General features: G+C 30.7%; 1 protein-coding gene across 4 annotated transcripts in view; it reads left to right on the top strand.

The window, feature by feature from the left end:
* Mthfs (methenyltetrahydrofolate synthetase) overlaps window positions 1-13906 on the top strand; it is a 281274-nt gene extending 267368 nt beyond the window's left edge. For all 4 annotated transcript variants that reach the window (XM_075360574.1, XM_075360572.1, XM_075360573.1 and 1 more), the window contains one exon: window positions 12378-13906. In XM_075360574.1, the coding sequence (XP_075216689.1) occupies window positions 12378-12658 (281 nt within the window). In that variant the 3' untranslated portion in view covers window positions 12659-13906. The remainder of the gene's footprint in view (window positions 1-12377) is intronic.
* Window positions 13907-15804: the final 1898 nt, after the last annotated feature.

A 15804-nucleotide genomic window follows, 5' to 3' on the forward strand; every position in this document is an offset into this window, starting at 1 on the left:
TATATAAAATGTTCTAAATTACTTTTTGTGAAAAGCATGTCTTATGATTCATGCCCTTTCTATTCTCAGCTAAATTATCACTGTATCTGCTAATCAGCACTTTTTCCTACCTATTTTACATTAATAAACAGATAGTTAATTAATAAAAGTCATAACATAAGAAGTGAATATTTAACTTTATCTTATTTTAATAACGTGGAAGTCAACAACAGCCCTGTTAAAAAGAAAAAAGGGGTGAGAAATGAACAAAATATTATTTAATAGAATAAAATATGCTTGATTACTTGGAAAAATATAAATGTATAAAATTTTATAACTTGCTGATCTCCATGGCCTTCTATCTAGAAATTCCAGGTTTGAATCCCAGCTACACATGACATTTTTCATACGCTACAAAATTTCCATATTCATATTCCCACATACAAACTTCTTTTTAAGATTCTGAGGTGAATTAATTCTCCAGTCAAAAAAGAATTTAAAAAACTTATATTTTAATAACATTTTACTTTAATAGCATTCAATAAGAATATTCTTATAAGGTATACATATATATATATATATAGTATACAAAATTGTGTATATGCATTATACCAGGCAATTGAAAAAGGACCGCACAAATTTAAAAGTATATAAAAATTTATTTAGATAATTTATAGATTCAGTTGAGGTCTCATTTCATAGCAAAGGACATTTGCTATGAATGGTTGACATTTGCTCAGGAATGGTTGACCTCAGACTGTATAAGACTATACTTCATTTTACATTCATACATAATCATCCTCATTCATCCTGTGAAGTAATACCTTATGGCGGTTCTGGAGGCTAAAACAGAAAAAGAGTCAGCAACTGCAGTTTGGTAGAGAGCCACCTAATAGGCATACTATTTACTCTTGGCATCAAATGTTGAGATATGTTGTTCTGTTAAACATACAAAATCACCAGGATGCTTACACATTCCTGAAGCTGTCGTGGAACAACTCTGAGAAAGCTTTGCACATAGTCTGAAGAAATCAACTTGACATGTGTCTCATGTGATTGTATTCCACAAATGAATGTTTGGTGCGTATAATGTAAACGATTGCACGTAAAGCTGTACAAATTAACTATGGTTCAACACATTGCAGATGACAACAAAGTTGCTTGGCTGCAATTTTGTGGGTAAATGATGGGTAGAAATGCAGACAATGTTACATATTTAGACAATGTAATTTTTAGAGATGAATCAACATTTCATTTCTGTGGCAAGGTGATCACTTACAACTGCCAAATCTGAGGTAGTGAGAACCTTCATGAAACTTAGCTGCACATTTGTTATAGCTCCAAGGTCATATTTTTGTGCCCTAACAAACAAAGATTGTATGGCCTATTCTTCTTCCAGGAGGAAACCGTAAATGGTAATGTTTATCTGAAAATGCTTCAAGCAATTACTATTAGCAAGATAGGGCACCACCTCATTACCACCTAGAAGTTTGAATGTTTTTCATACTTGATTCTCACGTCGGTGGATTGTTCGTGAAGATTCAATTCCATGGTCACCTTGCTCCCCAGATTTGACCCTGCTAGATTCTTTCTTGTGGGGTTTCATTAAGGAGCGGGTTTATATACTGCCTTCGCCTGCTGATCTTGTTGAGCTAAGATTTCAAGTTAATACCACAGCTGCAGTAGTAATGCTAGACTTGCTGGCTACAGCTGGAATGAAATTGACTTTAGGTGTTACATTACATATAGGAACCATATCGAACCAAAGTGAATTTTGGATGACAAATTTGATGTGTTTTTCTATGAAATGAGACCTCAACTGAATCTGTAAGGTATCTCAATAAATTTTTAATGTGCTTTTGAAGTTGTGAATTCCATTTTGAATCGCCTATTATTATACATTATGCAAAATATAACAATTCAGTTCTTGATATTATTAAATAATTAATCTATTTATCTCTCATAAATCATTCTGGAATTTTAAAATATTACTTGGTTATTGGAATTTTTTATCAAGGTGCTCCACACTTTTATTATTTGTGGTATAAAATTGTAAATGGAATTAAAGTAATAATTTCAGTTATCAGTTAAGGTAGTCTCTATGTATAGACTACCTTACATACATAAAATATGTATTTTATGTCTGTGTAGGATTCTTTACATTACAATTTATCAGTGTTGTAAAACCTACTTCAAATAAATATGAATAAATGCACAACGAATGCCTTGACAATGATGAGATATTCATCACAGAAATCATTCAGGTATAATTTTATTGAGAATAAATGTATAAAATGGATTTATTGTCAGTTTGAATAAAGTTTGGTCAACATGGTTTACATGTCATTCCACCAAATTCAGTACAGTTTCCTGCTAAATACAGTTACAGTACTATTGAAAAAAGAATGCTTCCTATGGTCTTATGGGGTTTCACAGTACACAAGATGTAGGACAATACTGTTGATAATGCCATTGTTTATTTAGGAATAAAATTATTTGCAGAAGATCAGGCTTACATTGCTTTTACCAGAGTGAGATCATTGCAAGGACTTCAAATTGTTGATTTGAATTGTACTAAGGTTACCAGAAAAAACTATAACAATTATGCATTAACAGAAATGGAGCGATAGCGATAGCGATAGAATCATTGTAATAAGGATAAAATCAAAACCTAAACCGACAACAATTGTTAACGTCTATATGCCTACAAGCGCCCATGATGATGATGAGGTAGAGTGTGTATACGAAGAGATTGATGAAGCAATTAAACACGTAAAAGGAGAAGAAAATTTAATAATAGTTGGAGATTGGAATGCAAGCATTGGAAAAGCCAAGGAAGGAAATATAGTGGGTGAATACGGGCTGGGCAAAAGGAATGAAAGAGGGGACCGACTTATAGAGTTTTACACCAAGTATAATTTAGTAATTGCCAACACCCAATTTAAAAATCATAATAGAAGAATATACACTTGGAAAAAGCCAGGCGATACTGCAAGGTATCAGATAGATTATATCATGGTTAAGCAAAGATTTAGAAATCAACTCGTTGACTGCAAAACTTACCCTGGAGCAGACATTGATAGCGACCATAATTTGGTGATAATGAAATGTAGATTGGGGTTTAAAAACCTGAAGAAAAGGTGTCAGATGAATCGGTGGAATTTAGAGAAGCTTGAGGAAGAGGAGGTAAAGAAGATTTTTGAGGAGGACATCGCAAGAGGTCTGAGTAAAAAAGATAAGGTAGTAAATGTAGAAGAAGAATGGGAGAATGTTAAAAAGGAAATTCTTAAATCAGTAGAAGCAAACTTAGGCGGAATAAAGAGAACTGGTAGAAAACCTTGGGTTTCAGACGATATATTGCAGCTGATGGATGAACATAGAAAATATAAGAATGCTAGTGATGAAGAAAGTAAAAGGAACTATTGGCGATTAAGAAATGCTATAAACAGGAAGTGCAAACTGGCAAAAGAAGAGTGGATTAAAGAAAAGTGTTCAGAAGTGGAAAGAGAAATGAACATTGGTAAAATAGACGGAGCATACAGGAAAGTTAAGGAAAATTTTGGGCTACATAAATTAAAATCTAATAATGTGTTAAACAAAGATGGTACACCAATATATAATATGAAAGGTAAAGTCGATAGATGGGTGGAATATATTGAAGAGTTATATGGAGGAAATGAATTAGAAAATGGTGTTATACAGGAAGAAGAGAAAGTTGAGGAGGATGAAATGGGAGAAACAATACTGAGATCTGAATTTAAGAGAGCATTAAAAGATTTAAATGGCAGAAAGGCTCCTGGAATAGACGGAATACCTGTAGAATTACTGCGCAGTGCAGGTGAGGAAGCGATTGATAGATTATACAAACTGGTGTGTAATATTTATGAAAAAGGGGAATTTCCGTCAGACTTCAAAAAAAGTGTTATAGTAATGATACCAAAGAAAGCAGGGGCAGATAAATGTGAAGAATACAGAACAATTAGTTTAACTAGTCATGCATCAAAAATCTTAACAAGAATTCTATACAGAAGAATTGGGAGGAGAGTGGAGGAAGTGTTAGGAGAAGACCAATTTGGTTTCAGGAAAAGTATAGGGACAAGGGAAGCAATTTTAGGCCTTAGATTAATAGTAGAAGGAAGATTAAAGAAAAACAAACCAACATACTTGGCGTTTATAGACCTGGAAAAGGCATTCGATAACGTAGACTGGAATAAAATGTTCAGCATTTAAAAAAAATTAGGGTTCAAATGCAGAGATAGAAGAACAATTGCTAACATGTACAGGAACCAAACAGCAACAGTAACAATTGAAGAACATAAGAAAGAAGCTGTAATAAGAAAGGGAGTCCGACAAGGATGTTCCCTATCTCCGTTACTTTTTAATCTTTACATGGAACTAGCAGTTAATGATGCTAAAGAACAATTTAGATTCGGAGTAACAGTACAAGGTGAAAAGATAAAGATGCTACGATTTACTGATGATATAGTAATTCTAGCCGAGAGTAAAAAGGATTTAGAAGAAACAATGAACGGCATAGATGAAGTCCTACGCAAGAACTATCGCATGAAAATAAACAAGAACAAAACAAAAGTAATGAAATGTAGTAGAAATAACAAAGATGGACCGCTGAATGTGAAAATAGTAGGAGAAAAGATTATGGAGGTAGAAGAATTTTGTTATTTGGGAGGTAGAATTACTAAAGATGGACGAAGCAGGAGCGATATAAAATGCCGAATAGCACAAGCTAAACGAGCCTTCAGTAAGAAATATAATTTGTTTACATCAAAAATTAATTTAAATGTCAGGAAAAGATTTTTGAAAGTGTATGTTTGGAGTGTCGCGTTATATGGAAGTGAAACTTGGACAATAGGAGTATCTGAGAAGAAAAGATTAGAAGCTTTTGAAATGTGGTGCTATAGGAGGAGAATGTTAAAAATCAGATGGGTGGATAAAGTGACAAATGAAGAGGTATTGCGGCAAATAGATGAAGAAAGAAGCATTTGGAAAAATATAGTTAAAAGAAGAGACGGACTTATAGGCCACATACTAAGGCATCCTGGTATAGTCGCTTTAATATTGGAAGGACAGGTAGAAGGAAAAAATTGTGTAGGCAGGCCACATTTGGAATATGTAAAACAAATTGTTAGGGATGTAGGATGTAGAGGGTATACTGAAATGAAACCACTAGCACTAGATAGGGAATCTTGGAGAGCTGCATCAAACCAGTCAAATGACTGAAGACAAAAAAAAAAAAAAGAAATGGAGCAAATGCAAGGGTATTGTCTGAGATTAATCATTCAATTTTAGATAAATATTTGAAAATACATTTTTTTTCATGAGAGCATGGTTCTCAAGTTCTGAAAAAAATAACTACAAGAATAATAGTTATTTTGTATAAAAAAACAATTTTTTAACAAAATTTTATTCTACATTTACATTTAATCCAGACCAAAAAGTATAAAAAAAAAAAAAAAAATGTAAATGTGCTTTTATTTAATAATATAAAGAATGGATTTATAAGGCAAAAATAATACACAAAATAAAAACAAATTACAATGCAAAAAATAGATGATACTATTATACATAGGTAATAATTAATAAATATATATATATATAAATTTAAAACTGCAAATTTACCATACATTTCAGAAAAATACAAAAACAGAACAAATAAAACAACCCAGAAAATGCAGTCTTTTCTTTCTTTTCCTGTTTAGCCTCCGGTAACTACCGTTGAGCTAATCCTTCAGAGGATGAATGAGGATGATATGTATGAGTGTAAATGAAGTGTAGTTTTGTACATTCTCAGTTCGACCATTCCTGAGATGTGTGGTTAATTGAAACCCAACCACCAAAGAACACCGGTATATCCACGATCTAGTATTCAAATCCGTAAAAATAACTGGCTTTACTAGGAGTTGAACGCTGCAACTCTCGACTTCCAAATCAGCTGAATTGGGAAGACGCGTTAACCACTAGACCAACCCGGTGGGTTAGAAAATGCAGTCTAAATTGCTGTTAATACACAAAAGCAATCTATATTGGAAAAGTAAGACACAGTTTCAAATAATGATATCATTACATTAACACATTAAAGCAGTTTTTAACAATATATTCTTAATATTGTCAACCAGCTTATAAAACCAATCACAAAATTAAAAAAGCCTAATTATACTAACAAAGGAAGCTTCACAGTGTTTATTAAGCACTAATATAAAATTTGAGATTGAGGATTTTTGAAGCAGTGCCTAAACACAAACTTTGGCATTGAATTTTTGTTTGGAAGATATGTCCCAAACAATTAAGACAAATTTTATATGAAATGCTGTTAAAATAACAAAAGAAAGCACACTGAACACTTATATCAGTAGACATAGTAGTCAGAAAATCACAGGTACAACCAGAAAAAGGTACAAATTCAATTTTGACTGATTTTTAGATGAACTGTTCAAATGAATGGGAGTAACTGTTAAAATGTACTTGAATATGCTATTAGTTTACAATTCTTAAAAATAATTCTTTTAATGAGATAAGAATATTGCCACTGATCTTTCTTAGTCCTTTTCAATGGGATTTGTTGCAATTTATCTTCACCTACATCTACAAGAATAATGTTATATAACTTGATAAAAAGAAACACAAAAAATACATAACAAATCCAAACATTGTATCAAGTACAGAAAAGTGTTTCACAAATCCATTCTTGAATCCACCTGACAAATTCATAAACCTATGTGTCTCATTTAGATATATATATTTCTATATGCTCCAGAATCAATTAGTCTTTGCAGACAAATTTGCTAGAATTAGAAATATTATAATCTAACCCACTAATAAAAACTATAACAACCTGTCAGACAATCTCTCAGTAAGATAAAAAACACAAGTTATTTCAATAATCTGAATTTGGCATTCAAAATAAACACACACACACACATATATATATATATATATATATATACATACAAACATCTCACTTTTAGAAAAATTTCCTGTTGTTAAAATAAAATTCAGACTCAATAAAGCACCAAGTGCATTTCAAAATAATCATTCAGAAAGAAAAGTTTAGCCAATCGGGCTTGTCTAGCAGTTAACATGTCATTGTAAATCAGTTGTGTTTAACAGCTGATTTTTGAAGTCAAAGGTTCTGAAGTTCAAATCCAAGTAAAAATTAGTTGCTTTTACACAAATTTATGCAAGACAGTGGATACCAACGATCTTTGGTGGTTGGGGTTCAGTTAACCACACAACTTTGGAATGGCCTGCCTGAATCTGTACAAGACTATACCATATACTAGTTGGTATTACATGTCATACATATCTTCATCTCATTCTCATTAGGCCATGAGGGGAGGATTCCTTATTGTTCACTAGTTAAATTGATTGCAACATACATATTAGGAAAAAAAAGAAGAAAAGTGTTGTACTTTAAAAAATAAAATATTCAGAGTTCCCAAGTATCTGGGGTTTAGGCATCTGCAATGGGTTCTTTAACATGTCATTCGTGGATATGGAGAGACAGATATACAAGATTGAACTAATAAAAAATATTAAGCAATACAAAAATAAATTCCATGAAATTTTCAGATAAAAATTAATATACAATATGATTTATTTTATTCATGCACCACAAATATTAAAATGCAACAGATTGTTCCCCAAATTGCGATTGCCTTATATTACCACTTTCTTTTTTTATCTCTATTACTATCTCATCCTACTGAAAGAATGCAACTTGACACAATAAATGAAGCAGTTATATTAATAATAATCACAATATTCACTGGTATAAAAGGTAAATCTGAATTATTCATTGCTTATTTGTATACAATGATTTCATTGCTTATTTGTATACAATGATTTAAAATCTTTTGACGTACTGAGGAAAAAGAGATGAATAAGATTAGATGTAATTTTCAAAAAATTAAAGAAGCATCTTGTATCTGGGTTGAATCAACCCACATCTTAAATGAACAATTTAAAAATTTTGGAAATAATTATGGGTTAGCTGTCAATGATTTAAGATAGCAATTAATTTGGTGAAGGACAAAGAACAATGCATTATAGAAGTTAAGATTTTTATAAAAATAACTGTTGATGGAAAGAGAGAGCTATTAATAAATCTGCAACCCCATGTTAAGATAAAAAGGGTTAAAAACAATCTTCCAAATAAAAAAAAAATTATATTTATATAAAAATCAAATTAATCTTCCAATATAAGAGATTGATAAGTCCTATTATTCTTTTGTATTTGTCAAGGCAAAAAATTAAAAATTTGTATTTTGATGTTGTGAAACAGACTAAAATATTTAAACTACACTTGTAAATACACTGCAGATATTAAAATTCAAGAGATTGTTCCCCAAACTGCAATCACTTTATCTGGAACTACTAGTCATACCCTTCTGTAAGGCAGCAACTTCACATAATAACTGAAGCAGTTATATTAATAACGATAATATACATTGTTATCATCATTATCAAATATGTTACTTTATCTTACTGCATTGAACAGAGAACGTATACATTTTCTTATAAATGGATAAATATGTAAGTATCTATAACAAATTGATGCCATAACTGAATAATTTATCGCAGATTCCAGATTTGATTTTCATTTTGAGTTTAGGATTTTATGCACAAGCAAATACTTGTTTATGTAGAAATTGCCCACCAAAAATAGCAATGACTGTTTACACACTTTATTATGCTGTATATATTTCAAAATTGAATTGTAAGTAACAAATTGAAATTAAACTTTTTAATTAAAATTATTTATTGGGGGAGGGTTCTAAATTTAACCAACAGTTTAGGCTATGGATGCAGTATTGAACAAAAATGATTCCATCTATGTCTGCTAACAGTTTTGAGTAATCTACTGTTTGTTCAAACCTTACATCAGGTTGTCGGTATCAAATCTTTCTGTTTCCTACTTACACAGAATGAGTTAATGTTGTTAACTCATTTAAAAAAAGGATTAGTGACAATTTATTTCAATACTAACAATAAATGTTAGTACTGAAATTCACATATGTGGGTGCAGGGACTGAAAGCCTATCTACTAGCATTTTGCATACATTAGCCTCTTTTACAAGCAAACTAAAAACATTGTAATTTTCTATATGTCTTTTGTGGTATGGTAAATTATAAAAAACAAGTTTCATAAACTTGCTGTAGCATATGTAATTGTTGAGTTTTATTCTAGATTATGTATTGATGTTGTGATATAGGCCTACTTCCTGTTATATAGCAACTAATAATAGTAGAATCATTCATAACTCATACATGACTAATGTGCTATTTATGAATTGTTGTAAACACAATTCACAATTGTAAGAAATTCATTTACTTATTTTTAATCTACTCTAATCACTGCGCAGTGAAGAATCATATAACACACATTGCTTGTAATTATGTTCTAGAAGTGGTTATTATAGAAACATTTATTGCAGTGTTTTTTTTTTTTTACTTAATGAAGTGAATTATTAGTGATTTATTTTTACTGTTTGTAGTGTTGTTTTCATTTAAGGCTTTGTCATAAATTCAGTTATGTAAATTTTTAATATTTCAATACAATTATTTTCTTTTAAAATGCTCAAGTAAGAAGGAAAAGGTACAGTAGTTCATAGTCAGGCGAGGGAAATTGTATTCAATGTGTACAGTTTCTTTTTACAAAACAATGCCAGAACCAGAATAGTGAGGAAAACTGAAGTACTGAATTTGGTTTTTCAAGCAACACAAGTATCAAAACAAACATCCAAAAATTTATAGCAGAAGGAAATTAGATGAAACTGAAAAGTCATCCGTATTCGTTTTGCCAAAAAAATGTGAAATCGCCACAGTACTGTGTGCAGTTTAGATTTGTTTGCCATAGAGCTTTGAGGTGTGTAATAAATAAATTTTATGTAACTGAAAAATCTGTTTCTACTGTGAAGAGAATTATGGAAAAAGGTCTTGATAGTGAAATTGACTTCAAAGGGAGTGAAAGATCTCTTAGGAGAATATTATGTAAAATGGGATTTAGATGGGGAGAAAAGAGAAGACAACCTGAAAGTTGTGATAGAATTGTGACATTAAAATGCAAAGAATGAGATTTCTATGAAAAATTTCCCTGTTTTGCGAAGAAGGAAGACCGATTGTATACAGATGAAACCTACATTCAAAGTAGTCATGCGACACCAAAATCGTGGGTAAACACAACAAACCTTCATAAGGGACTGAAAACACCAGTATCCAAGGGCTCACTATTAATAATTGTTAATGCCGGCTGTAATAAAGGATTCATTTACAAAGCTTTACTTAAGTATGAATCAAATAAGAAAGGAGATTATCACAAATCGATGGATTCTAAAAAATCCATGAAGTGGTTATGGGAGAAGTGTATTCCCAACTTGTCACCTCGGTCAGTCATTGTACTAGATAACGCATCATATCACAACATTCTGCTACAAAAGCAGCCAAATTCTAACTCTTTAAAAAGCGATATGATAAGATTTGAGCGGAACAATGAATTAACTGTTCTGCTATGATGAAGATTGAATTACATGATATCAAATTACACAAAGAAAATCAAAAGAAATTTCTAATAGATGGTATTTTTGAAAATTATGCTCACACAGTTCTACGGTTACCACCTTATCACCCTGACTTAAATGCCACTGAAATTATTTGGAGTCAAGTGAAAGGGCGAGTATCTAAAAAAAAAACAACTTTTAACATGTTATGTGTTCTTAAGTTAGCTGAAGAGGAATTTCATAAGTGTCTGAAGCTGAGTGGAGCAATTTCTGCGAGCATGTTGTCAACATTGAATAAAATACATTGAAGATCACATCATAAAAATGTTCATGTGCACATCGACAATTTTGTGATAAATGTGAATTCAGAATCAGACATGACCTCTTTAGAATCTACCGACGACAGTGAATTCGGAATTTGTGAGCTCCAGCAATAAAGTGAGTAGAAAAAATAATTATTTAAAGTACTTTAAAATAATAATATTAATTGGGATTCTAAACTAGTTTTAATTAAATAGGATCATATGTATTTCTGGTTATAAATATCATCTATATTAAACTGACAATGTTTTCAATCAGCCTAGTACTGTGCCAAATGTTTGCTGACTGCTAGTAGTTTTTTGTGCCGATAGTTCTGATGTAGATTACAGTAGTAATAACAATACTAACAGTAGGTCTGATCTTTCACAGTATGATGACAGTAATGATGACAGCTGTTGTGTAAGATTCATTTAAGTAACCATTAAAGTGTAGAGGCATTATTTTATGAAATATCAAATCAAAATGTCATAGATGTTTTTGGGAAAAAATATTTACTAGTCCGAAGAAAATTACCTTCATTAAGAAAATGAATGTTTATTGTTTGAAGAAAATTAATTTCATTAATGTTTTGCATTTACTTACAATTTAGCAGTATTACTAATTAGTAATTTGTTTTTTCTTTTGTCTGTATATATAAGTAAATACTCTAAAGACTGGTTTGAATTTAATTTATGATATCTACTATCAGTTGTTTACAAGATAAACAATATTGGAAAGATGTACAAAGGTATGAGTTATGGAGTAGTGTGTAAGCCCCTTTCTACCGCAAAAGTTGAATAACTACTTAGGATGAATATCAATTAATAAACTGTATTGTCTGAGGATTTATTCATTATTAAAAGAAAAACTCATTAAAAGAAAAGAAAATATAATACTCATTAAATTATATTAAATAATACTCAATAAATATTAAAAGAAAACATTATTAAAAGAAATGGATAAATAGAATTGTAATTTAAGGACTTTTGCAAATTTCATGATTTCATGGCTTATATTAAAGATGTCATTTTGAAACACTATTAATAGTTATTTAAAAAACAATTGAGATGTTTTGTACAAAATTTAATCATACTTTTTTTAACATATCAGCTGTACTTTAAATTTGATATAAGAAGTATTGTGTTTTTCCTCATAGTAGTGGGTGATGAAAATTTAGTGTAAAGATTATTTTACTTGCCATTTTTTTTTTTAAAATTTTACACATTAAACAGTATCTAATCAAAAATATTATTTTCTATAAAATACTAACTCAAATTTTTCAGTTTAAAACTTCAGTAACTTGTAAGTGGGTGATTTATCAAATTAAAAAAAAATATGTATATATTTAATTTATCTAAATTATGTATTTCCAACAGCCTGAAGTACAAAGAAAAATGAGTATAAGAAAAACAACTAATCTGAATAAAAATATTAAAAATAATTTTAATCACAGTAAAGCTAAAAATATGTGTAAAATGTGTTTTGTTCATAAATAACTTAAATTATGTAGCTTTATTAATGTTAGAAATAGTATCAATTACTTTAAAGTTAATGCTGTGAATTATCATCATTCATTCATTTCAGAGGGTTTAGATTTGATGATTGTTCCTGGATTGGCATTTACTGAAAATGGTTTGCGACTTGGCAGGGGTAAAGGTTACTATGATCGTTATATTGAGGAATATAATAAAAAAACTGGACAAAAGTTCAAAACTCTTGGCTTAGCATTCCAGCAACAAATTTTAAACGATTTACCAACTGATAAAAATGATGCAAAATTGGATCTTGTGATTTATCCAAGATTTAATATTAATGTTGTTGCTCCAGAAACCAGTAAAGAATATGATATGTATGAAATTAAATAATTGGTTTGTAATTATTATACATACTTGTTAAATATATTTATCTTATTAAACTTCTTAAAAATTTATAATAAAAATGAATGTGATATTATCATATCACATTAAACAAAATATTATCTAATTTGTTTATACAGAGTGAGCAACATAAAACTGAACCCATAATGAAACCACTACCCAACACTATTTACAAAACACTCTTACACAACTAGCACGACTAGTGGATGTATATGTTACTACTATTGATTGTTGCTGCCGTTTGTCAGGTGGTTATGTGTCAGTGCAGTATACGTTTTATTCCAATGCAGTATTGTGAGTGCAGTTGTGTTTCTGTAAAATTCCTTATTCAATCCAGGAGAAGATAGCTATAATTGAGGCCTATACTTGTTCTGAATTGTTTGAAGAATCACGTCAAGTATTCGTAGAACAAATTTCCGAATGCCTGTATCTCAGTGAAGAGTAGCATACACGATTTAAAAAGTGGCATACAATATGTTCAGTTTTAATTGCAAAATGAAATAGGTAATTTTCCTTTACGACTACACAGACCATTACTGATATTGAAAGGAGAATTACTGCCAGTCCAAAAAAATCACTACGCAAGTTATCTCAACAATCTGGTGTTAAATACACATCTTATCATAAAATTCTTCATGAATTAAAAATGAAACCATACCGCGTTACAACTGTGCAACAACTGAAGGGACAGACAAACCGAAATGACTTGATTATTGCAACTGGCTTCTCAAAAATATTGTTGGTGGACAGTTAGAGTTGTCTACGTGTGATTTTTTCTTTGGGGCTACTTAAAAGAGAGAGTTTATGCATCTAATCCCCACAATATTGATGAACTGAAGGTGAACATTCAACGATAAAATCAATGCAATTGACAGCGTTTTACATCAGATGACTCTCAGTATGATCAGTCGAGAACAAAAGTGCATCGATGCCAAGGGTGGTCATTTTGAACATCTTTTGTAACAATAAGGTAAATAAATGCAACATTTAAATTACTTTTTATGTTTTTCTTATTTAAATTATCCGTATCATTCATAAAATTTCATTCCAAAATAATCTATGGATTCTGCAGCAGTTACGTTATGGGTTTGGTTTTATGTTACTCACTCTGTATTACCTTGTTCTAGAGTGTAAACTATCCTATGATTTGTAAAAATCTAAAATCTTCCTGCTCCTTTACTGTTCTCTTCTGTATATGTGATTTTAATTTAATTACATTTTAAGTTTTCTATAAAATGTGTTCAAGTACTTTTATTACATCAATCACTTTATTGTGAACAATACTGAAAATGGGTTAGATATATTTAGAGATAAACAAAGTGTTGAGCAAACTGAAGCCACTGGAAACAGAAAACAAAGCACTAACTCCTGTGCATATAAAAGAAAGTGTATTTTTTAATACATTAAAAAGAAAATTTCTCAAAAATAAATATTTGTAAAATAATAATTATTAGCTAATTCACAAGATTTAAGATTACAAGAATTAAACTATTAAATTATTAGCAAATTGCAAGATTTAAATGTTAATTATGATTAAAGTACTGATAGCTATATTACAAATTTAAATTTAAAACTCATGACAACAATTCATTAATTTATTTAAAGTAGTAATCTAATCGTTTCTCTTCTTATTTATTTGAAATGTTAAAAAAAAGAAGTTCGTGATTTAATGAAAAAATGTTTTACTACTATAGCATCTCTATAGTAGAGTGAGTGGTATGGCAAGTAGGATTGTCCTGTTGCAATCAGTAGTCATCCTCATCCTCTTGCAGTAAAGCTACGAATTGCAGATAATTTCTTGGTAGACAGCAGCATCCACAGTTTTTTCAAAAAACAAGGGTTCTATTATTTATCGCCGTGAAATTGCATACCACATGTCTTTTTTTGTGGGTGTAGGGAAAATTCAAAAAGAAATGGGTGCGTTTTCACTACCACAGATCCAGTAATTCTGATTATTAACATATCCACCAAGGTGAAACCTCAGTTCATCTGTAAAAAGTGTTAAGATCTAAAATAATCTAAAATGCTGTCTCTAATGAAGTTCTTGAACCATTGATAATAAATAGTGAACCCTTTTAGCACAATCAGCATTGGTTAGCTCATGGAAAACCTATATTCAATATGAATAACATTTTAGCATTCTCCTTAATGCAGTATGGACTGAACCTAGTAAAATCTTCTTTTCCTGGCTTAGGATATGCAAAAATTTATGAGATCTTGTAACTGTCACTTTAATGTCCTGTGTCATTAAAACTGTCCTGTCTGGCATGTTTCTGGTCTAACACCAAAAATGTTTCACAAACGTTTTTAACTAACTTCTGAATAACACTTTTCACTGATGCCACTGATGCTTCCTTTTCAAATTTCTCCCTGAACCTTTGCCAACACTTTCAACAGTCAAACCACATTTTAACAAACAACAAAATATGATTACGTAATCTTGTTTAAAACCCAATGCTTGATACAAACTGGCAATATTCAAATGTTCAGGCAATAAACCGTTCTCTCCACTCCAGCTCTAGTCATACCAACATCTCCCATATTACACCACTATTATGCACTTTTACCAAAATATGCATTTAGTATAAACTAATGAGTGATGCTGTTTCTTTTATGTAAACTATAATAAACTACTACTACCACTATAATAAAGTCAGAAGAATGTGACATATGATTTTAGAAAAGAAATCATATGAAGTTCCACAGGAAGAAAATTAATATATGTAAATAAAGAGACAAAATGAAGTAAATGAAGTAAGTAATGGATTTATGAAATAAAAACAAGTAATAAAAATGAATTGAGTAAAAGATTATAAACTAACTTCCTCCATTATGATGAATAGAGTGGTGTCCTTCTCACCATCCACACTTTCTCCTTATCTCAGCTTTATTGCTGTTAGTCCTGCAGGGAAAGGTTCTGTGTTGAGAAACAGGATCTGAAGAACCAGTGGAATCTTGGTATTATGGGAAAGCACCTATGGACTGACTTGGGACTCAGACAGGGTTTCCTGTCTGATGGGTGCATAGTAAACCCAATAGCTTAAGTACCTATTAGAAAAAGCCAGTTAATCTGCAAGATAAAAAGAAAATTTCAAGATGTCTTAGTTGAACTTAAGTGTGATTGGAGTATTAAG

The sequence above is a fragment of the Lycorma delicatula genome, chromosome 3 (genome assembly GCF_047948215.1).
Source record: "Lycorma delicatula isolate Av1 chromosome 3, ASM4794821v1, whole genome shotgun sequence".
Taxonomy (NCBI): Eukaryota; Metazoa; Arthropoda; class Insecta; order Hemiptera; family Fulgoridae; genus Lycorma; species Lycorma delicatula.